Source organism: Anopheles coluzzii, chromosome X (assembly GCF_943734685.1).
Source record: "Anopheles coluzzii chromosome X, AcolN3, whole genome shotgun sequence".
Lineage (NCBI taxonomy): Eukaryota > Metazoa > Arthropoda > Insecta > Diptera > Culicidae > Anopheles > Anopheles coluzzii.
The window spans coordinates 12,062,716-12,087,679 of record NC_064669.1 but is presented as its reverse complement, the minus strand read 5'-3'; the positions used below and the strand labels follow the sequence as shown (position 1 = coordinate 12,087,679).

The 24,964-nt window shown below is 46.9% G+C and overlaps 2 protein-coding genes across 6 annotated transcripts in view; one reads left to right on the top strand and one right to left on the bottom strand.

Annotated features, from left to right (window-relative positions):
• The window catches only part of LOC120947521 (uncharacterized), a 30,908-nt gene extending 19,296 nt beyond the window's left edge, over positions 1 to 11,612 (top strand). For all 5 annotated transcript variants that reach the window (XM_049610472.1, XM_040362905.2, XM_040362923.2 and 2 more), the window contains 2 exons: positions 3,235 to 3,635; positions 6,472 to 11,612. In XM_049610472.1, coding sequence (XP_049466429.1) covers positions 3,566 to 3,635; positions 6,472 to 7,118 — 717 coding nt within the window. In that variant the 5' untranslated portion in view covers positions 3,235 to 3,565 and the 3' untranslated portion in view covers positions 7,119 to 11,612. The remainder of the gene's footprint in view (positions 1 to 3,234; positions 3,636 to 6,471) is intronic.
• Positions 9,087 to 20,996, bottom strand: LOC120947514 (uncharacterized). The gene is made up of 3 exons (XM_040362893.2): positions 20,451 to 20,996; positions 18,031 to 20,352; positions 9,087 to 15,003 (listed from the first exon to the last, which is right to left on the bottom strand). Exons 1-3 carry the CDS (start codon positions 20,583 to 20,585, stop codon positions 13,420 to 13,422), a joined length of 4,041 nt encoding a protein of 1,346 aa, XP_040218827.2. The 5' UTR covers positions 20,586 to 20,996; the 3' UTR covers positions 9,087 to 13,419.
• Between the last annotated feature and the right edge of the window lie 3,968 nt (positions 20,997 to 24,964).

Genomic DNA, 24,964 nt, shown 5'->3' with positions numbered 1-24,964 from the left:
TGTACTTCGTGTGTATACGAAGCAATATACGTGGCTTAAAGTACTGTCTAGGTAGCCTGAAAGTTAGCAGATATCTGAAGCAATTGAATATACATTATTAAATTTCCGAGTAGGCACGACCGCCACTGAAGTAAAGCATGAGTAAATTCATGAATGTCATGAACTGTTTATTGGATGCTACGAAAAAAAAAGTAAATAAGATTCTAGGTCCAAAAATAAGTCCTTATTGATTTTTGCCGATTGAAAGCACTCCCATCCTACCGCCGCCCAACTGCGGCCCGCGAGGATATTTTGAACCGTAATTCGGCCCGCGACCCAAAACGAGTTTGACATCACTGATGTAGACGATCAAACGAATCCCAATTTTATCTCATTTCAATTCCAATCAAATCGGAAACGAATTGGAATCGTATTCCAATAAAGTCCTTATCTCAATTCCAATCCCTTTCGAATTCGCAATCGAATTCCAATCCCACTCATATCCCAATTAATACTTCACAAGAGATCCTTACCTGTCCCAATCCGTCAAGTGGGATGGACTATGGACTGAAACCTGAGTCTTCCATATATTGATGGGATGATTGAATTCGAAATTCAGATGTTCGAATCAAACGAGTCTAAACTCAAACAATCAAAGCAATCACAATTTAATTTCATTTCAATCCCAATTAAATCGAAAACGAATCGCAATCGTTTCCCAATAAAATCCTAGTCTCAAACCGGATACTTAATTCGATCAAATTTGCCATCGAATTACAATGCCTATGATATCTCAATCTTCACTTCGTAATTGAATCTTCACTGAAGCTTCAAATCTTTCGTGTTCCGAATCTGCCTACACTACTCTAAAACCCGCTGTATTATGCAGATCAAACCGTAATGCTATTTGGTATAATAACATATTCCCTTATATAGTTAGCAGTGCATACAATTCGATATAGGCTTACTCTGATTCTCAAGACTCATGAATCTGAACGAATCTTCAATGGTTAGGGCGTTGTTCAGTACGTATTACTTTAAACCTTCAGATACATCGACAGATAGTATCGCATTAACAGAAAGCAGAATCTTTGAATCTGGATCTCCAATGTTAAGATTCACGAAGCTCCAATGATAATATAAGAACCTTCAAAATTGTAGAAATCTCCAAAGATGCATCAAACGTCACAGTTCGCTGAAGATGTATGGAATCTTTATAAATTCATGACTCTACCTAAACAATTTCATAGCGCTCCAGAATGAGTTGGAACAGATTTTGAGATAATCCGTTGCACAGTTATGCTTCACCACGATTCTTGGCTTTTCTGGTTTTGTGCCTTGAGATCGCCCAATGATCACACACGTGTGATGGGTGTTGCAAACGTTGACGTTTTATATTGTGATTAATCTGTTGAAACGTATGGTGAAATCTCCCAATGGTGTAGTATCCTTAGCAGGAATTGTTTCTTTAGGGATGACCATTTCCAAAGTCGCGTCATGCTCCATACATGAATGACTCCCTACGCTGAAATTCTATGTACTTTGCACACGGCATGTCTATCTCGATTCTTTGAGGGGAGATTTTGAATGACAGTTTTAAATATTGAATTGAATACTTCATAGTAACGCGTTGATAGATTTACCGCAAGTTGAGAATTTCGCTAAGCTGTAGGTTCTTTGAAGATTAGAGCTTAGAGAGCTCACAGTACATCTATTCTTTGGAGATGCAACCGAGTATGCCCTTGGGTAAAGCGTTTAAACACGGGGAGCAAACCTGCACTGAGATCCTGAGAGCATCTGTCAATACCCGATGTATTGAAATTGCTTCCAAAGCCGTAATAACGTGAACTTCATGCAGTTTTGAAGAATCATAATGAAATAAATCTTTGGGATTCACATCAGAGTCTTTAAAGTATCAATTACTGATAATTGCACAATCAATGAATCCTTACGAAACATTCGCAAAAGCACAACACTCGCACAAATGCCCCATCTTTAAAATCTCCATACATGTAGTTGGCAATGGGAATGTCCAAAGCAAACGTTCCGAATGGCATTTTGCGGCAGACATGATGCAGTTCTGTCCAAATCTGTCCAAGCCCAGCTGGTACGTGGGCTTCGCTTCAACCGGTCAATCTCCCGATCACCTTCCTGGCGCACTTGCGCTTAGAATACTGGCAGCAATAAAATGCGTTCTTAGCATCGCTCGATATATTTAATCCCATCCTCAGGGCTCGGGGTGGTCTCCGGGCAAACGGTGCGCATTCAAGCACTTGAAAACGTGGCGCGATCCAGTTTGTGTGGCGCCTTCATTAAGCCGCCGAGAGTCCCTTGTCCCACGGCCAAGCCCGCGCAGGAATCAGATGACGGTGTGCAACGCGCAACGAGCAACGTGGAACCATAAATCGCATCATTTTGCACGACACTCAACTTCCTGCCCAGCAAGAGATCTGCCGCTGCCAGCGAAACCTTTTCCCCGGCTGTTGCGGTCTCGCCGTGGAGCCGTTTTGCATCGATCTGCCGTGTCAGAGCGCGCTTGGCGCGGCGGTACCTGTTAATGAGTTGGAAAATGCCATTCGTTAATTTCGATTCACCAGCCCACCAGGGTCAGCGGGACGCAGGGAGGCTGTAAAATCCCTTCCCCCGCTTAAGCTCGCTCGTAAAACGGTCCCGGTCCAAACCCCGAAAGGGTCAACTGCGCAGTAATAAATTGGAATGTTCGGCACAAGCGGAGTTATTGCAGCGGCCGATTTACGAGGCCACACTAAAGCTAAGCCCCCGTTGCTGCACCGTTGGGTCAAACCGTAAACAAATCCCTAATGGGATTGTTGCAATGGAGCCGGGTGGGGGATGGGGGGGGGGGGGGGGAGGCATAACCGTCATGCCGGTGCGGACAAAGGCGCCTGTGCTTGGTGGGCTGTGCCTTGCTGTGCATCTCGGCCGGCTCCGGCCGTAATAAAGTTCTCCCGGCGCGTTCTCGCGCACACTTCTTGGTGCCATTTGGCGGTGAGCTCAGCGTTTGCTCCGGGCGTGTTATTCAAACGGCATTAAACCGACCGGTGTGTGTTGTGCTTCCACAAAACAAACAAACCAGCAAAAAAAAACATTGCCAATATACGGCCGGTTTAATTAAGTTTCGCTCATTACCCAAATTACCCTGCAAAAAAGCATTTAAATTGCGCCCCGGTGCAACGATTGATGATTGTATTGCTCTGACCAGTTTACCTGATTGTTCGTTCGCTTCCTTTCTTGCAGATACGTTCCAGCCGCGTTGGCGGCAGCGTGTGCAGCGACACTACTCTCCTCGTCGTCGTGCCGCGACCGCGAAGGGCGGCCACATTCGTTAAGAATCTTCTAAACCTACAGTACGCAAAGCAAAGGTGTACAAAAAAAAAACAACGAAGAAGCACCAACCAGCAGAACGCGACAGTGAAGGACGAAACGGAGAAGGAGCGCCGCAGCAGGACAAGGAGCGAGCGAAAGCAGGGGCGCCCTAAAACCCACCACCCCAAAACCCCCCTCGCAACCCCCTCCCACCACCCCGCGTGCATGATATACCGGCGGCAGCAACACACACTTGGGAGCAATGAAATCAAGTGCAGTAAAATTTTGTGCTATACTACTAATTATGCTGTCATCAGTTGTGGTTCACACAGGTAAGCAGGTGTCGCGCTACTAGGGGGCTGGCGAGCCATTTTTGGGGATCAATTAGCCATCCCATTAGCTTTTGCTAATTGGGGAATTGGCTGCCTATTAAAATTAAAACTAAAAATCAAAAACAATTGAACCGCAGGCGGAAGGTGTGGAGAGTGGAGGAAGGTAGAAAGGGAAGCTTAATAAGTATAGGGGACCGTTCAATGCGTGCGCCCAGGCAGGCCCAAACAGGGAAAAACGAAGGCCGGAAGTTTTTTTTTTTTTTTGTTGGTTTTATGTTGTGCCCGGTTGTGAATTTTTGTCTGCGGCCGCAGCCGCCGCCGCCGCCGCATCGATCTAGTTTGCAGATTAATTAACGATAGAAAGTAGGCACGGAGCAGGCCAGGGAAGGGCTGCATTTATGCTGCTGCTGCTGCTTCGGCTGCATCGTAAATGCTTGTTGCCACTTCACGGGACGGTGCCACGTTGCTTAAAACAATTTGTCACTGGCTTAGCGCGGTGGTACGCGCACCACCCGGTTGCAATGGCTGCCCTGCCCGAGTGGAGAAAGATTTTAATTGGAAGAGAATCGGTACATTTGCTTGTGTATCGGACGCCACGCCACGAAACAATGGTGTGATCGTCGTGCCCCGGCCGGTTCCAAAAATTCGTGGCGACACGCGTGTTTTTTTTTTTTGGTGCTTTTCTTTGGGACAATCGGAAAGGAGAAAGATGGAGAAATTGGAGTTAGAAGAAGCTAATTATAGCAGTCCATCGGTGTCGCGTCTAGCGAACGGGATTTGGATTGAATTGTTTTTCTTCTTCTTTTTTTTTGTCAAATTGATCATTCAATTTTTTTGATTTGATTTTTTAAGGCGCTCCCTGAAGCGGGTGGAAAAGAAATGTGAACTCTCGCCCGCGACAGAATTGTGTCGCAATTGTGACCCCAACCGATCGACAGCCTGCAATCAACATAATCAACCCATTGCTAGTTTTGGAGGGACTCTAACGGCCAAACACGATCGATGGGAATGGAACGGGGTACGGTTCTTTGAACGGTGGGAGCTTCATCGTGGGAACCACCATGGGGGGGGGGGGGGGTCAGCCAAGCAGGAGACCGGTGGGAATCTCGCGGAGGGTAAAAGCGGAGCTCAGGGGTTTTCACCCTCTTTATTCGTTCCAATAATTTGATGTTATTTTTGGAAAATAAAGGCGACGAAAACCAAAAGCTCTGCACACTGGGGCTGAATTGGCTGAAGCTGTACCACAGTTCGTTTGTGATTTGTAGCACGCGTAGAATGAAATACTTTTTTTTGTATCAACCTTTAAACGGTTTGTGTCAAAAGTTGCCCGCAATCGGACAATTCACTGCGGGAGTTATAGCATTTTGTGTTTTGAAAAATCATTAAAAAAAAAACGCTGTGTTGATTAAATATTGCTTTTTGAAGGGAAATGAATACAGTCCAAGTCTCAACAATTGGCTTGATGAAGAATTTTCGGACACCTTAAAGCATTGGTATGTTAAGCTAAAATGTTGTGAAATGAGCACCGAGTACAGCAAACACAGACGACGCCCGAAAGCGATGGTTAGCAATGTAAACTTTAAAAAAATCCACAAAACAATGAAAAACAACCATCAAGTTGAGGTTGAGGCAGAAAGCTATTACCTGTGCTCAGATATCTAAAGAATACTCGCTGGGAAGACATTTTCGATGGAAAACATGAAGTTTTGGTCGGAATCGATTTTGACTAGCACCGAATTGTTGTGGAATCGATTCCGGATAGTAGGTTCGGAAACAGTTGCCAGAATCGGCTCCGGAAGCGAATCCGAAATCGGCTCCGAAATCGAACCTGGAATCGGCTCCGAGATCGGCTCCGGAACAGTATCCAGAATCGGCTCCGGCATCGGTTCCGGAACTGAATCCGGAATCGGTCCAGGAACTGGTTTCGGAATCGGTTCAGGAGCTGGTTCCGGAATCGGTTCAGAAACTGGTTCCGGAATCGTTTCAGGAAATGGTTCCGGAATCCGCTCCGGGATCAAATTTCGATTTCGGCATCTTCATAGGCCATAGGCGTTTGGGTCCTACGCAGATACGTAGGTAGACGATGCATTCTCATGGAGATTCCGGTTCTAATTTCGTTTCTAAATCTTCTGATATCAATTCTAGAACTGTCTCTGATTCCGGAGCCAATTCTAATTCCGATGCCGGAGCTGATTGCGAGATCCGGGCTAATTCCGATTCCGGAGCCGATTCCGGAATCAGAGTCGGCTCTGAAATCTACCCCGGAATCGGATCCAGAATCGATTCCAGGATCGGATACGGCTCCGGAATCGATTGCAGAATCGCAACCGATTTCAGAATCGGAATTGATTCCAAAATCGGAATCGATTCCAGAATCGAAATTGATTCCAGGATCAAATTCGATTCCAGACTCGGAATGAATTTCAGAATCGGAATTGATTCCAGAATCGGAATCGATTCCATATACGGAATTGATTCCAGAATCGGAATTGATTCCAAAATCGGAAATGATCCCGGAATTGATTCCGAAAACGGATTCGGAAGCGGGTAGTCCAATCTCTAGTGGGTATATGTTCAATAAAAGAAATAAATTGCCAAGAAAATGTGATTTACTATCACAGGCCAAACAATGTCCAGCGCATCCGTTAGATCAAGCACAGTAATGTACGTATTTTAATACCAAAGCTACGACGAATGTTACAAATTTGATGTACAAATACGTGTTTGCTATAGCTAAAACATTTAGTTTTGTTTTCCTCAAATTCAAATTCATTTTCGAAAATTTGCCTCGACCTACCACTGAAACTGTTCTCTTCTTCCTGTTCTCCTATTTTAGACTGCTGTTCTAGCAGATCGATGCCAAAATCAAGACCTCGGCCAGTGTCACACTTTCGCGGTGTGATGACGTCCGCCACCACCACCTTCACGGTGATCCGGCCGGACGCGACCTCCTCGTCGAACAACCGGGAACCGCCGGACACGGCGTCGACGGGGATGGACTCGCGTCTTACCGGCAGCGGTGGCGGACCGGGCACTGGCGGCCTCGGCCATGGTATCAGCACAAACGGCGGTAAAGCGAACGACCACCAGCAGCAGCAGCAGCAGCAGCAGCGAAACGGCGACGGCACGGTGATAGAACCGCCGACCGGCCGCCGGGACGATCCGAGCGGGCGGGGCAACGAGAAGGACCAGCTGCTGATGCGCATGGGCAAATGTTCGCAGCTGTTCGAGGAGAACTACTGCCTGAACGGTGGCAAATGCTACAACTTCACGATCGCCAACTCGACCATGCCGACGTGCGAGTGCGCGGACGGCTTCATGGGTGAACGATGTGAGTCAAAGTACCTGGATGGGACCTACCTGAGCATGCGCAAGCCGAAGATACACATCGAAACGGCGAGCATGTATTACGGGGCATTTCTTGCCATGATGGTAGTGCTGGCTGTGTTCTACTATCTGCACTGGCTCAACCATTGCCGCTAGCGCACGGCAACCGTGCTGGAGGTGGCCGGGTGGGGTCCCCCCTCCCGGTCCCCGGTGCGGCGGATCGCGCGCACGCACGCCCTCCCTGACAGCGGAGCGCGTGCCGGCCAATGGTACCTACGGAGCCTAACCTCGTAATTGGTATGTCCCATCCTACCCCGAAAATACGATAAAACGCGGATTGCGATCAGAGAGCTAGATCGTGTGTGTGCGTGTGTGTGTGTGTGTGTGCGGAGGCGTGGGCGTTTGAAACCCGTCCACGGACCGGTTTACCTTCAACCACCAACCCACACACACACACACACACACACACGGTCGAAACACAGCGTAGCAGTTACATACATTTGCACGGATTGATAATCCGACGACAAAACAAAGCAAATCACAAACAGAAGAAGACAAAAAAAAAATGCAACACTTAAGGTCGACTTTAAGGAGATATAGAGCAGGCGACGAACCCCCAAATCCCTTCCAACCTCTAAACTTACTTTGCTTTGCTTGGCAAGGGGCTTTACCCTACACCACTTCTCGCCACCCAAGCCTCCCGCTTCATTGTGTGGCTGCACGTGCGTACCAGGAATGGGTTCGAATCCAGCGACGGAAGCCGTGCAAATCAAATGGAAAGGAGCGTAGAATGAGGAACAGCGTACGTGAAAGAGAGAGAAAGAGAGAGAGAGAGAAAGAACGACAGCGATAAGGATGTTCCCAACTCTTCCGGCAGGCGTGTGCTGCTGGGTGGCGGCGTGATTGGCGAGATATGTACGGTGTGCGCAGCATCGTGGCGCTTGAACGCCTTGAACGGGATCTGATTTAGATTTAACGCTTATATATACATATATACATATATATATATATACATATATACATATACAACACTTTTAAGCTAAGGTTAGTGTAAATACGCCGTCGCTCCCCTCCCCTCCCTCCGGGCACCCTTCCCTGTGGGGGAGGGGTGATTTGGAAAGGGGGCCTCCGCAACACGGGCGACAACGCGAAACAATTGTGTAACATATTCGAATGAGAATTTAGCTATTGTATAAGTAGGCAAGAACTGTGCGTGTGTGGGTGTGTGTGTGTGCGACACGTGATGAACATCCCATTTGTTCGTTTACATACACACACACATACACATACTTTATGACGAATCTGTAATACGAACCCATAAGCAACGCAAAATTACACGAAAACTCGGAACGAAAGTAAGCAAAAAAAAAAAGCAACAACAGCGTTCCTGCCAAAAACCAAACCCGAAGGTAGGGGGCATCAAAATCAAACCCGCTCGAGGCAGGAAACAAAAAATACAGAATGATTCTACATCCAACATACAAAAACTCTCATCGATCACACACAACACAACATTTTCGAGCAGTATTTATTCCCGTGCAGAGAGAGAGAGAGAGGGAGAAAGATAGAGAGAGAGAGAAAGAGAGAGAGAGACCGAAAGAAGTTAAAAAAAGTAACAAGACTAAATATTGGCTGTGTTAATAGGACCGGGTGGGGGATGGGTGCCTCGAGCTCGTTTTTCTCTCTTGCTCGGTGTGCGTGGCTTGGCCCGGAGTTTTCCTGCTGCGTCTCGCTGCCGTTTTAAGTGTGCCCAAGTTTTAGCCTAGCCTAGCAGACACTAGACGAGTGGCCTTTTTTTAAACAATTTCTGCTCTTCTCGTTTTTTTTTCTTTGGCATGGAATTTTTGAAGCAAATTTTTCAAATCTAACAACTCCTCCTAAAGCTGCAAGGTGGCAAGCCACCATTCCCCACTCCTTTTGTCTTATCATCCATCACACACACACACTCACACACACACACACACACACACACACACACACACACACACAAGCTTGCCGGCTATCGAAACCGAGTGCCTCTAACGAAATAAATACAGCAGTGCCTCTACTAAAAACGAAAAAACGGATACATTCTGCAACACAATGATCAGCAAACACAGCGGTTGCTCTCTTTTTTTTGTTTGATTTTGTTTTTTTTTTTGTTTTTCGATAACAACAGCGCTTAGGACAAACACACAGCACGTAGGAATGCTGTGGAATGCATTGAAACATTGATACTAGCTAGAATGATGCGAACACGCTGCAAAAACAAACAAAGCACAGGGAAACCAGGTGCTAATTCCAATGTCTTCGAGCGCCCCTTGAAGCGGTCTTTCATTCTCTTCTAGCTTGCTTTTTATTTTTTAAAAAATAAATAAATAAATAATAATTATCCAATTAGATTCCAATTAAATTAAAAAAACCCCAACCTGGCAGTGTATTATGCTGTCGAGGCGTTCGCTTACATCCGTCGTCCCGTAAGCGAAGGAAACAGTCTCATGCTAGACATAAACAAACACACACACACACCGTGCAAAAGGAGAGGATCGTGAGTAAGTGTGTTGTGCACTTGCAAATAAGGCTTTGTTTTTGTTTTCGTGCGTGCCCCCGAGGAGCGCCCCTCCTGGCTTCCCCGATTAGAGTACGTTTTAGTACTTGCGCCACACGGTGTGCTGCTCTCTAAGCTCTGGGGGAGGCATCTCCACTTTGCTCTCTCTTTCTCTCTCTATCTCTCTTTCTCTCTCTCTCTCTCTCTCTCTCTCTTGCTGGCTGCAGCAAAGCGTCCGGCAAACGTTTTTTTTGTTTTTGGTTTAAGCAAGGCCTTATTTAAAACGACTATGTAATCGCCTGTGCTGTGCCTTATCTTGCAGACGGAAAAGCACCTTAATTCGAACACACACACACACACATTACACATAGACACAAAATCATTCCAGCGCAGCACTGCATGACAATCGACAGGTGTGTGACAGACGGGATTAGAAGGAGGCGGTCCACTCTTTGGAAGCGGAGGGCCCGAAAATAGGACGGAAAAAGGCGGCGTCCTTTTGAAAAAAAAAATAAAATATTGCGCTTTTACTAGCTAAGCGGGCAAACGGGAATTTTGCTAATCAATTGCCGCACACGAATGCAAACAGAAAAGCAAATGGCATCATCATCACACATGGATAGCGACCGAACGCGGCCGCAAAGGGAGGAGATGTATGATACAAGCATCAGTATTATTAAAAAAAAAAAAAAAACACACACACAATATACAATCGTAACGAAATGTAGCCGGGCGGGCGTAAACTATAACGAAATACTATACACTTATATATATAAAGAAAAATGAACGGGAACGGTAGAGTTAGGGCGTCTAGGAAACAGGGGTGTGGGCGATATGACCCACCCGAACAACGCTCCCGCCTTACCCCAACATACACATCATTACCCACACAAACAAACACATACACCCACACTGCAAAAGGGAAACGGTTCCATGTTTTCCATTAATTATGTATTTTATAAGCATCGCACCAAACACCACGACCTCGGGCGACCATGGGCGAAAAGACTGGAGTAGTGGTACTCTTGAACTCTTTCTTTCTTTCTGTTTTTTTTTGTGCGTGTGTATCTAATCTACTAGAGAAGAAGAAGAAGGGAAAAAACACGCAAATGTTATGAAATTGCCTGCAAAAAAGACAAACAAAAGACAAAAACAAAAACCCCGCAAAAGCAATACAGGAGGACAGTTTTGTTGTTGTTGTTGTTGTTATTGTCCCTGCTACTACTACGAAACATGATAGAGAGAGAGGAGAGCAAAAAAAGAAGCAATCATACACCATACCCAACCCAAACACCAACGGTACGTATACACACAGTCATATACACACATCCTACTCGGAAGAAAGCGGCCTTTAAAAAAAAAAAATAATGTACGTCAAATGCCATAATGCGATAAAATTCCATATTTTTTTTGGATGACTCTTGATTTGTTTTGTTGTTTTTTTTTGTGTATACTGTGTACTCCCAAGGCGCTCGTATACAGGAAAAGAGAAAAAAAAGACTACAGGCGCTAGTAGTATAGAGGACGTCGTAGAAGAGAATCAGTGTGAGAGAGTGAGAGGATATTAAGAAAAATAGAGGAAAGTGGAGTTGACATAATATATAATGGCATTATTAATCTATCCCGTAATGAACTATCTCTTATACGATCTGAAGCTTATCTAAAGCGACAACCGTACCCGAGGATGTTGATTTGTTTTTTTCTATTTCTTTTTTCGAATCGTTTTCTATTATATAAAGAAAGGGCAACGCTTATTCTCTCGACGGTATTATGCAGTGTGTATGCAGATGGAAAGAGTGAGTCGTGGTGTGTATAGCAGGGAGGAAGCAAAATGTGAAGCACAGGAAAATTGTAAGCAATCGCAGCACGCCGCGACGTCCGTTGACGGTTAATTAGTTGGTTTTTAACATATTTTTCCCGCTTTTTTTGTCGGAATTTATTAAACAAAACAAAACAAAAAAAGAAAGCGAGAAAAAAACACACCTTCACACCCATCCTTCGGCGTTACAAAACAAGAGAGCAAAACAAAAACAAAAAAAAACAGAACTGAAATTATATTAAATAGGTGCAAATAAAGCGAACGACAGAAAAAAAGGAGTAACTTCCCCCTTTTTTTAAATCAAGCAGCTGTGAAAAATCAGTGAGCCGCCTCTCTATTTTGCAAAGAAAATGAAAGCAACACGCGTGTAGTGCATTGGTGTAGTGCATTAAGCAAGCCACTCACGGCAAGTTGGTGCGACAAGCGACGAACCCTCCCCCTTTCCTTTGGCACGATAAAAGCAATTGCCACTAGCAGGCGTGCCCAGAAGTCGTGTGTGTGTGTGTGTGCCTTAAGGGTTGACTCCTCGGTCCTCCTCTCATGCTGACGCTTTCTTAGTATAAACTGTAAAAATGTTTTTTTTGTTTTAAATTGCGAAAGATATTTAAACATCAACGTAACCCAAGGTATTTAAAGCACGTGGAATTCAATACCAGCCACATACACACCGACACACAGATCATTCTCGTTTGGTTCCTATTGAAATGTTAAGCTAATCTTAATAATAGCCAATACTTAAAAATACATCCGCACTTTTCCGTCTGAAAGCACACGTACAACATTGTTCCGTACATCGAGGCAGCAGCAGTGTGTGTGTGTGTGTGTGTGTGTGTGAGCTCCATGTGCAAAAAACTGCCCAAAACACCAACAGGAATGGATTTAGACTGAGCAATCGGAACAATAGTGAGTGGTAAAGGGGAGAAAACATATTTTACAATTACAACAATAAAGCCAGGTTCGTCGCTACAGACGAAGCAGCAGCAGCAACAGCAGCAGTGCAGCAAAGCGTCCATTGTTCCATTAATCGCTAACGATGTTGTGGGAAGTGTTTATACTTTAGTGTAAGAAGAAATATTAATAAAGTCATACAGACAAACAAACCGCCGGTACGTTTGCGAAGCAGCAGCCCGCACAGTATCAGAAAACACGTGAGAAGGTAATGAGTTGTTTTTTTTAATTTTTTTTTTAAAGAGAAATTTATTAAGTACGTTTAAGTAAGAAACGACAAAACAAAAACAAAAAAACAAAAACACAAAAATGCACTCTGGCTGGTTGGCGTTTTATCGGTCTGAAAAACAAAGGCAAAATGCTACTAGCTTTCGTTTGCAATTGAGTGTTTGTTCTTTTGTATGTTTTCGTCCACCTTTAATTACCTATCGGTGGCCCTAAATAAATACGTAATAGGTTTACGGCGCACGTGCGCGCGTGCTAGTGGAAACTGTATGATACAATTAGAGGAAAGAAAGAACATAATCATACACCTAATGCACTAGAAACTATACACTGGTACTCTATCGGTTCTGGCATGCTGGAGCGCTTGTCACTGTAATGCCGCGTAAAATGTTAGCGCAAAACAAAAATCAACAATTCCTCCGCACACATTAAAACACACAAAATCGAACGAAATACTTCGAACACTCTGGCTAATAATTGCCCGACAAAAGGTCTATTAAACAAAGCGGTCTATTACTCTCCAATATAACGCCACTCCCTCCCTGCTCTCCTTGCTCAGGACCTGCCTTTATATGCTACACACTCTACGCCGGAGTTGGCCGCGTGCGTGATTTAATGTCGAAAATATTGCGATAAAAGTGTTTCCCCCACCATCTCGCGCTTTTCAAGCGCGAAGAAGGAAACCGGTACACTTCGTGTCAAGGATGATGATACCTAGGCAGATCCCCACCCTTCCCCCCCCAATCAATGGTGGTGCGTAGGGGTGGTGGCTGTGTATAAACTGTTCAAAAAATCAAATTTAAAACTATTCACTTTTAGCTAAAATAGGTCGCGCTCGCTCGCTGACTGTCTTTCATTCCTGCCCATGCCGCGGGCTAGTTGCGCTTCCATTTGCCGCGCATCCTCTCTCCCCCCCCCCCCCCCCCCCCCCATCACACTCAGTCGTCCTCGGCCGCCTCCAGCGCGTCCAGTTCACGGTCCCATTCCAGGCTGACTTCGTACGGCAGCGCGGTGGACTGGGCGCACGGTTCGCCGGTATCGATGAGCGCCGGGTCGATCGACACGACGCCGGCAGGCGATACCGTGCAGGCGGCACCGCCGTACAGCTGGTTCAGCTGCATCACAAGCACGGCCTGCCCGAACGCGTTCGGCGCGGTGCGGTTGAGCACGAGCGCCTCGAGCATGGGACTGTCGCGCGCAAACCCGAGATAGTGCAGCAGCCCGAGCAGCTCGGACCGGTAGCGGAACGGTGCGGTGCCGCTCGTCTCGTGGTGCCAGTGCCGCGACACCATCTCCCGGACGCGCTGCAGTGTGGCCGTGCGCTGGCTCGCTCGGGCTGTCTCGTCCCGCTGCACGTGGCGGCACAGCGTGACGTAGCGCTGCACGCAGGCCAGCACCGTCCGGCACAGGCCGTGGCGAAAGTTGACACTGCCGCGCGTACTGAACAGCTCGTGCACGAGCGGGTCGAGCAGGGCCGGCAGCTCGGTGGCGTAGTCGTGCAGCTGGGCGAAGCAGCGGGCGGCCAGCTTGCGCACCAGATCGTGCTCGTGGCCCAACAGCTGCCACAGAATCGCGCGCAGCTTGCCCACCATTTCGAGGTGGGGCGGGCAAGGGGTTGCGCTGGATGGTGCGACCGGCTCCGGGTGGTGATGCTGGCCGTACCCGCGGTACTCCAGCTTGGACAGGAACTGGAGCACCAGCAGCTGGAACGGTATGGTCGGGCAGTGGTCGGGCTGCGTTCGCCGCTTGCTGCGTCGGTACCCGTTTGTCGGCGCCGGCAGCATCCCGTCCAGCTGGCGGATCATGTAGCGGATGGTGCGGGTCGCCTTGCAGGCCACCTCCTCGAACGCGGTGTAGGCCGGCGGCCAGTCGGCGCCCGGATCGCACTGCTGCTGGCCCTGCCCGGTCAGCTTCTGGGCGCAGGACGCGTACAGCTGCAGGGCCGCATTGCGCACGCACCATCGCGGCAAGCGGATGTGGCTGAGCGCCACGATCAGCAGCTCGTCCAGGTGGGGCAGGATCGACTCGTTCAGGGCGGTTTCGCGCGCGATCAGATTGAGCTGGTGCAGCCACAGCACCTCCACCGTGACGCGCTGGCCGCCCCGCTCGTGGTAGAGCGCACACTCGCCGAGCTTCAGCTTGTGGTGGAGCAGGTCGCGCAGCAGCGAACCCTCCCGCAGGTCGGTCGTATCGTGGCGCAGGAAGCAGTGCCGCATCCAGATCAGCCCCCGGTTCTCCCGGAAGTCGTCCGGGCTGGCCGGTGCGTAGTCGCGCCACCGGCAGTACACCTGCTTCACCGCCCGGTGCAGGGTCGGGTCCTGCTCCTTCAGCTGCACCGCGTGCCGCACGACCCGGCTGAGGCTGAGCCCGGTCGCCTCGATTGCGCCCCGGTGGCAGCAGCTCACCATGATCGCGACCAACGATTCCAGCTCCTGGCGGAACACGTCCAGCTGCTCGCCGGCTGACCGGACCTGCCGGTCCATTATCCGGATCGCGTGCTGCTCGAAAAAGATGGCCAGCGCCTGCAGAAAACGCACACAAGAAAAGGAATATGTTTAGTTATAAGTTAGCTTTTGAACGAGTCAACGGTATAAGTACAGGGGTTTACGATTGATTTTGGAAAAGCTAAATCGTTTTTTTTGCTGTTGTACACACAACGAACACTCTAGCCTAGAAGTAATTGATTTCAACAGAATGGTCTAACTGTCAACACACCAAATTGTTGATTGATTGGTTGCTCTTAGTCTAGAGTTGATTTCTTGTATTTAAAATGACAAAAATCAATTATTCATTTACTTTTTTACTTTTGTGAGGCGAAAGAGACCCTAAGAGATCCAAAACCTCTTTGAACATTTAAACAACAACTTGTTTACTTGATTGATGATTACGACCCGGCCGTATTGTCGAAATTAATCCCTAAAGGAATTTCCTCCAACGGTACATCCCGGGTCAGTTATCAGCTGTCGTTGATAAATCCTAACTCTTGTTGTTGTTCACATGTATAAAGAGGGTTTGGACAAGTGATGTGATCTCTGGAGCACACTCACGACTCTGATCCAACTCCGACTATTGTTAGTCCGATTCCGACTCCGGCAAAATGGGAACCACTAGTTCCGCTCGGAGTCGTTCAGAGTCGTCCGGAGTCGTCGGGAGTCATCCGAAGTCGTCCGGAGTATTTCGTCCGGAGTCATTCAGAGTCGTCAAGAGCCTATCGGAGTTGGTCGGAGTCAACTCGGCCCGTCCTGTGCAAGGTGCATGTGATCAGGTATTTCATTTCGTTGAGCTTGTTTTGTCTTTCATTTTGCGCGTGCACTTCGTAAAAAGGCCTTTGTTTCGAAGGCCGACTCCTGACGACTCCGGTGTCGGTTCCGAAATTATCGGAGTAGACTCCAGATGTTTGCCAACTTTATCCATCACTAGTTTAGACCTCGTTATGGTCTCTTTCACCTCTACTAAGTTGTTTAGGTAACTTATAACGTTCCAACCACAGGTGTATCAGACTAAACTGGCCTCAAGAAAGTGCTATTTCGAAACATGATTTGCGCACTGTCCAGTAAGCCTCAAAGTTAGACAATGGGTGAAAATATGAGGAGACCGACATTAGGGTGCCGCCCCTAAACAACTATTAAACCACATGCTACATGCCAGCTTTGCGTTGTTATTAAGCGCGTGCAAGATGTTAATCCACATCAATCTGATATTCCATTTCCATCATCGCATAATTTGTAATTTCTTCAGCGCGATTTTCAACGGTCAACGGGCGATGAATTCCGGCTTCAAATCCCGGTGAAAAAACGATGGCAACAGACCGTTGAAGCGTTGAAAATCATACTGCAGAAATTAAAAATTATGATGATGAAAAGGAAATATACGAGTTGATGTGGAAAAATGTCTTGCGCGCGGCGAAAAACAATGTTTACATTCGAAAGTGTCTTGGAAAAGCCTGTAAGCTCTTTGAAAGTCTAGAGCAGAGATGTCAAACTGATGGCCCTCGAGTTCTTTTGGTTTGGCCCGCGACCGCTTGAGCCTAAATTTATTTATAGAGCATTTATACTTCTATAGTACATGTCAGTCAATTTCGAACTCCTGAACTATGAAGAAATTTTCAACTCCGCAGGTTTCTATATGAATTATCAGACCATGCATCGTCATAAAACCTTGTCAGTTTTTTCTACTTTCGCTCTATGCATGTATGCATAAAAAAGATAAGAATTGCAAAAACTGTTTTAGTTCTAGAAGGAATATCAAACATAGTTATTTTGATGAAGTTCAGACTTTTAATTCCGCACAATTTTAGCAGAATGATTTAAAAAGGTCAATGTAAACTGTGTTAAACCCTTTCCGATGATTAAATTTTGTTAGCAACAAATATTTGACGAACAATTCTTAACAGAAACAACTCACGATTTAGTATCAACCGCATTCAAAATCGTGAATGAGTAAGACAGTGTAGTATGTATGTAGTATGTAGTTCAGGAACATTACATTTTTTGTTAAGCCATCAATCAAGATACTTGGCAACCAAATAAGCAATTACTATAAGAAAAAGACTTGTGCAAAGTAACAAAATCACTCAGCCAATAGGAATTAAAAACGCAAGTTTTCACACTTTTTTGAAAATGTGAAAATGAAGATCTGAACTGGACTGGAGAGTCCTGTTGTAGTTTATGTACTTTAGACAGCATCAAAAGTAGAAATTCGCTACTTTAATTCCAGTACTTTAATATTTAGTACTTTAGTACTTTAATATTGATATTGATAATCAAAATGACACCAATATCAACTTTATTTTTCAAAATTTACTTCTTTGTATTAGAACTATGATGTTCTAAGTTAGTTGCGATGAGACTTTGCAAATTTTGGAAATAGAGCCCAAGGGCTTTGACCAATCGAAAGTAATCTACTACAGCTATTTTTTTTCTTTTTTACATCAAAGATTTTACTTTTGTAACGTAACTAATCTAACTAAACGGTTGCAAAGTAATCTTCAATAAATAAATAAATAAATAAAAACTAGGCTGTGACCTGAGCCACTATGTTCAGCGGCATTTTGGCCTGCGGGGTTGAAATGAATTGACATCGCTGGTGTAGATTTATGAATCCCTTGAGATTAATTAATCTTTCGAGATATAAAAATCTTTTGAGATTCATGAATGTTTCCAATCGAGATTCAGATTCATTGATTCATAGCAAAGATTCATTTAGATTCATGAATCTGAATCAAATTTATCCAACACTAGTTTTGGTTCAAGACTATGAAAATGATGTTAAATACGCCAAAGCCTATCCTTTCTATTGATGCTGAGCTAACGGTGCAGAATAGCCAAAATTGTCCATAAAAGTGCTTGATATAACGTCATGTTTTTGCTTTTGGATACGATCTCTAGCAAGGCTTCGAAATTTGTGATTACCCCGGGGATAGATAATGTTGCAACGGATAAGAAAGGTATTCGCTAGCGGACAAAAATCAATTGCTGCGATACGAATTCAATCGCCAAACCCTCTTAAACCGCTGAGCAGCTAAATGAAGCAGCAACGATGCAACTTACGCGTAACGTTTTCCACAGCGCGACCTGGATCTTCCGCTTGGCGAGGGAAACCTGCAAGCAGTCGGACGATCCAGCCTCCTCAGCGTCATCGGCCACCGTGCGCGTCCGGCGCCACACGTCCGACTGGTTCAGCAGCCGCTCCAGGCACCGGTCGAGCTGCCGGAAGTTCGTCTGCACGATGCACTGGTCGGCGGGCGGCGTGGGACCGAGCGACCTCAGCATGAAGGCGCACACCGTGTCCAGGCAGCAGTGCGCATCGAGCAGATCGTCCCCGCCCAGCACGGAGGAACCGCCAGCCGGTCCCGCAAACCCGAAGCACACCTCGGTGCAGCGCTCGATCAGCCGGTGCAGCTGGCCGGACGGGTTATCCTCCTCCGCCGCTAGGACGGACGCGTAAAAGTCACGCTCGTGGTCGTCCAGGGCGGCGGCAAGCCGCGCGAGCGTCACGTTCAGCAGCAGCCGCACCGTGGTGCGTACCTGGTCCGGGGCGTCCGGTGTCGCCGCCGCCGCCGAGTGCACCGTGGCCAGCTGGCTCTGGAGCCGCGGATCGTAGCAGAACGCGCCGGCCCGATTGTACAGCATGGTGAGCGTGATCGCGCGTATGTCGTCGAAGTCGCTGCGCAGCAAATGCTGCAGCCCGTACACCATGGAGCGGAAGGAAGCGCCGAGTTCGGGTAGTGGCAGTGTGGCGGGCAGCAGCGGACCGATCCAGCGAACCGCCCCGTTCGCGCGGATCTGTAGCACGTACGGGCTGGTGGTGGGAAACTCGAAGCACTGCTCGACGAAGGCGGCAAACAGCCGGAGCGCCGTCACGGTCGGCTGGTAGTCGAGCGGGGTCGAGCCGGCGGGCAGCAGGTAGCGATCGTACATGTCGTACGACATGAACTTGGCCAGGTGTGCTTGCGCGTCGAGCGGGAAGGTTCGGTGCTGCTCCTGCTGTGTGGTGGCGATATGTGTGAGCAGCCGCTGGCAGACGGTGACGCACGTGCGGCAGGTGGCCATCTGGCCGGGCGCTTCCATCGCGCACTGGACGTGGCGCGTCAGCGCGACCATGTGCTGGAGCGTTTCGATGCGGCCCGTCGCCCCGCAAGCGACCAGATAGTGGCCGAGCGAGCAGATCAGCAGGTCGAGTGTGGCTGGCGCCAGCGGCTGCAGCGTTTCGGCGAGCGCACACAGCTGCACCAGCAGCGGTTGCAGCACGCCGCTCGACTGCACCTGCTGGCGGAAGAGGTACACCAGCAGGAACAGCTTCTCGTACCGGTTGGTGGAGAGGTACGGTGGCAGCGTGTCTCCGTCGGTCGGCCCGGGACGTTGCGCGAAAGTGGTGAGGATTGCGTCCAGCGCCAGCCGTTCGTACACGGTGCGGTACGATTTCGGGGTGAAGAAGCTGAACCAATACTTGACCATCGTCTGCACGATCGCGGCCGGCTCGGACAGGATGACGCGCGCGACCAGCCCGTACACGGTGTCGGCCATGTGCTGGTTCGTGTAGAGCAGCCGCACCAGCGTCTGTCCGCCCGCGTATAGATGCTTGTAGCGCAGCGAGAGTCGCAGCCCATCGCCGAGCTGCTGCTCCGTGAGCGGCAGCGCATCCCGCAGCTTCTCCCACCGGTAGCGTTCGAGCAGCAGGGCGAGCAGGTGAAACTTGTTCCGATCCAGCCACGACCAGCGGGCCCACTCGGGCCGCACGGTGCGGTGCGCGAACGTTTCGTCCCGTACGAGCAGCTTCAGCAGCGCCAGCATGTACTCGCGCGCCCCATGGTACGGCGACTCGAGGTTGGTGAGCGCCACGTGCCACAACCGTTCGGGCCGCTCGTGCCCGTACAGGCCGGGCGGGCCCACGTGCCGCGCGATCGCCAGCACGTTCTCGGACGCGGTGTTGAACCAGCGGGTGTAGCCGGCCGCCGGCGACAGGAACAGGGCCAGATTGCGCTCCGCCACCATACCCGCCAGGCCCGGTACGGTTTGCAGCGGCGTGAGGAACCGCGAGTGCAGCATGCCGTACACCGCGACACTGTTGTCGTCCGGGTCGGCGAGATCGTGCACGCCCCACATCGTGTAGAGCGGGGCGCCGTCGAGCAGATTCTGGCACCAGACGTTGTAGTACGATTTGGCCACGATCTTCCGCTGGCTGTGCGTTTTCCTCCCATCGAGCAGGTGGGCCAGCAGCCGCCGCGCCACGACCATGGGCGGCAGCTCGGGCGCAAACGTGTCGAGCGCCGCCGGATCGAGCGTCGCCGGTGGGCTCGGTTGCACATCGGCCAGGTCGATCGCGCCGTACCGTGCGGCGGCAGCCTTCCGGCCCACGGTGTTGCAGATTTCCTACAGAGCCGCACACGAAGAGAAAGCAAAAAAGAAACAACCATCAACCATGACTGTGTGTGTGTGGTGGTAAAGGATGCAGCACATGCCATACACACCTTGCAGATGAGCGCCAGCCGGGTGAATGGCAGCTTCTCGTCCCTTAACCGCTCAGCCCAGTCGTTGCAAAGCTCGTAAAAGCGATCCGGTACCTCGTCGTCGGGCGGCATTCGGTGGCCGCTCGTGTCCACCATCCTGCCCTTGTGTTGATGGCCGATCAATGCCCCCAAAAAAACGCACGCACGTACACGCACAATGTGTTGCAACCCTCGCTATCAGACACTCGATCCCGCCACACGCGCTATTGTTTGGGCGGCCGGTGTTGTATTGTTTGTTTGTTTCGCCTTTCGTTGCACATGCAAAGGAGGTAAAAATAAATGAAAAAAAACAAACACACACACGCACACACACAAAACAAACAAATGCTAGCCACCCTGCATTACACCGACCGAATGTTGATTGTTTTTCGCGTGTTCGTTCCGCGCTGATAACAGGTTGGATATGAGTCGGTCTGGCATAACCGGGACTGAGGGCGAACGAACAACACCAAAACGCACATTTTTCCCCCGCTAGCCCTGCATTGTCGGAGCGTTCGGTTTAGAGGGGCGAGTTCAGTTCTGGGCGGATCGGGTCGCGTCGAACGCAGGCGGGTCCGCTTAGGCAGTGCTCTGCCGTTTTTTTGTAGCAATATACACGAAACAAAAGCAAATGAGCATATACTGCCGCAATTGCCACTGCATCAGACGAACCCAGAAAGCCTCAATTTTTTTAAACAAAAATCTTAGTGATGGATACCCAAATAGCCAGCTCGTACTTTATAGCTGAATTAGGGCTGTTTAACGAAAAATCGTTCCGATGTCGTACTTTGTGGCTGATTAAGAGATAGACGGTACTTTGCGGAACTATGGAGCTTTTTAACAGGCACATGGTACTGTTTGGAACTTTGCGGCTGATTAGCACTATGTGTAGGGTTCATGATGGAACTTGAAGGCTTGTTAAGAAAGGATACTGAACTTGGTGGAACTTTATAGCTTTTTAATGCATGACATCGATACAAGGCGGCTCTTGTCAAAGTGTCAAAGACGGACGCCGGCAATAATCTCATTGCTGCTGCACAAGTTAGATTCGTTAATTGAAGAATGAATATAGAGTGAAGTGATTGTAAATTATCAGTAAATTGTGTAAAATTTTGTGTAATTCATCAATACAAAGGATTAAAAAATATACACATATGTTTAAACGAGACAAATCTTGTTGTTTATTTCATCGTTGACGCTTGCTTGAAAATAAAACACAAAGAAAAATAATCCCTGGCATCGAGGCATAAGGAAGCTGCTTAGGCGCTGTTTGAAAGACCCACATAGAACTTTGATGCTGTTTATCTACTGCAAAAGGCGAATTAGAGCAGCGATCTTTAGCGTGCCAAAACGAGCTGCTTAAGCAATTCTGGCTATTTGGGTAGCTTTTTCGTTTGTCGTTTTTGACATCATAAAAATAGTAATAAAAAAATTTAAATAATTAGAAAAAACAGAGCAACCATACAAACAACTAGCCTTACAGACCGGAGAGCGATTCGAGATACCAACAGGCTTTTGAATTAAAATAGAATCCCTCCAATACAAAATTCAAAAAAATAAAAAGGTCTTGGACAAATGCAACTTAAAAAAGGAGGAATGAAGGAAAAAAATGGGAAAGAAGAAAAAAAGAGACAACAAGAAAAACAAAATACCAAAAGAAAAACCAAAAAGTAAATAAGAAAAAGTATATCTGTGGTAACGATGTCAAATAAAATACGGTAAAAGAAAAGAGGAAAATAGATATAGGTCTAAACTTCAATGAAAGCATGCTCCTGATTATGACAGTAACGTCATACGGGGATTAAACTGGTCACACATCAAAAGAAGAAGAAGAAAAAAAAAGAAGAGCTTCGAGCCCGGTTTTCAATGTCCGACGGCTCTGACTGACAACCCAAGCGCTTCAGATTAATCTTAGTCGACTGGAAAATTCAAATATCCATAGAAAAAAAAACCGAAAGCTCGATAGCTTGATTGGTTCGCTCAATAGATGGTGTATTACAACTCATCATTATATTGTTGTCCTTTTCTTGTAATGTGTTTCGACAAGATTTATCTTATCATGACCTATATAGCCTCCTAACTTTCCGAGCAAAAATCTATATGAATGGTCGTGTGGTCAGATATGGGGGTATCGGCACCAACGACCATCATTCAAATCTCAGTTGCTACAGTGCTGGTGGTTTACATTGAAGTGTAGTATTTAAGCAATCGTATCGCCGTTCTAGTTCTAGCGATGCATAACTTCAATGCGAAACCATACAACAGTACAGAGGGAATGAGAAAGCTCTCTAAGTGAGGAAGCTAACACAGGTTGAGTATCCCATAAACAGATGGCGCCACCAGCTTTTTGCTATGTTTAGAATGCATTAGTCGTTTGCCGTCTGCTAAACGAAGTCTTTCTACATTGCACTTGGATTGAGAGCTTGAGTCGTTTAGACCCCGTTTAGTGGTCGTTTGAATTTGTGGCACTTGGGAATACATGTCATCGTGTCCACTGGTTCTCGGAGCTACACGCAATGACGCCAATACTCGCAGTAATCATTTGAGGAGATTTAACGGCTGCGTCTCATCGAGAATTTCTTAATCAACCTGAAGCGTAAGAATTAGGTCAACAATTTTGTCTCGAAAACTGAGGAGGAATTTCTAGAAAAACACAGATAAAACTCAAAAATATGTCTACACGCATGTCTTCGTCCACCATGGCGAATGTAACGGATAACTGACTCTTTAATTTCTCGTAAGAACTACCTAGTTAGCCATATCACTTTAATCCAGGATCGTTCTGATTTCAGCATCAGTTACAAGACCGATATGGATTCGTAAACTGTTTCAGGACCAGTGTCGGGTCAGTATCTGTTCCTAGATCGATATTGGTTTAGTAAAAATTTCAAGATCAGTATGATTTCCGCATCAGTTACAGGGGCAGAGCATGGGTTTGGGATCAGTTTCATGATTGGTATGGACTCAAAATCGTTTTAATATACGCTGTGAGTTTGAAAGCAATCTCATATCTGGCGTAGGCTTAGAATCAGTTTCAAAAAGAATATTAGTTTAAAATCGGTATTAATAACGAAATGAGTTCAGTATCAGATTCATTACCAGTAAGGTTTAAATATTGGCATCTAGATAGGTTCAGTACAGTCATTATCCGATATACGCTATCGCACGGGACCGAGCGCAATAGCGTATCTTGAGTTTTCGCGTATAGCGGATTCCTATGGAAAAATAGTTTACACTACCGGTTCAAGGGTTGAAATATAGCGTCACAGAGTTTTGCATTGAAGTTTTTTGTTATAAAACAGGTATCTTTTGCACAAATTTAATGCAAAATGCATTAAGAACACTAAGGAAATTCAAAAAGAGCATAAAATATTTCAAATAATTAAAATATTTGCAAAAAACAAATGGAGCTGTCAAATTTAGAAGAATCGCGTACTGCGAATTCGCGTATATCGAGTATCGCGTACTGCGGATAATTGCTGTATATAAGTCCAAGACTGAAACTGGAACGGACGCATTTTTCAGGAATCAATATCGAATCAGTTTTATTTACTGTATTGGTAGCGATTTCGTGGCGAGTTTCATGAACTGTTCTAGTTTAGTATGAGTTTCTCTTTAAAGAAACCTGGAATTTATAGTCACTTGGAAATTGCATTGCTATTCCCTGTAATCGGGCAAAATAAACTAGAAACGCCGGGACAACAAGCGACAAGCCAAAGAGAATGCAAAGAGAAGATATTCGACTAAAAGTTAATAAAGACCCTGCTACATTTGTTTTTACTGTACATACAGCTTCAATTTCCACATGGTTCAAACATGATATATGACCGAGGTTGCAGCAGTGGTATGCTTTATGTATTGCTCGGTACTACAGTTTTATAAGTTTCAGATTTGCAGATAATATTGTAAAGAAACAGACTTTTCTATGCCAACACAGGTACAATAGTTTTTTTTCGTATTGTTTCCCTCACATGATTTGCATACTTATGAGTATGATTGCCCTTATCATATCATTAACTTGTCAATCATGTGTCTGATGCGTTACGCGTTGCCATTCACCCATATATCACATTTTCAAGCTCCGTTGGCTGCTCTTTATCTCATGCAGGTAGATGTTGAGATACTGTTGCGTATTTTTAGTTCAACTTCAGTTTTATAGCGAATGTTGCAAAACAATACACACTTAAAACAGTATTATCAAGACGATTTTGTGTGTTTCTGAATCATCATAACTTCGTCAATCTTCAATCGTCAATCAAAACATGATTTTTTTTTAAAATTTCTTATACAAAGAATCACATGCAACCTCCACAGAAACAGTATTCGTTTGAACATTTCGAAAATCAATCCTGTTTGCTGTTACCGGTGTACACGGTGTACGGCATTCTTACGCTTCCAACGCCGCAGTGTAAACTCGCAAATAGAAAGGCTTTATCGTTATCCCGCTCTTCCGCTCTGGGTACAGCACGCTCGCTCGTGCACTGGGTGCCGTGATT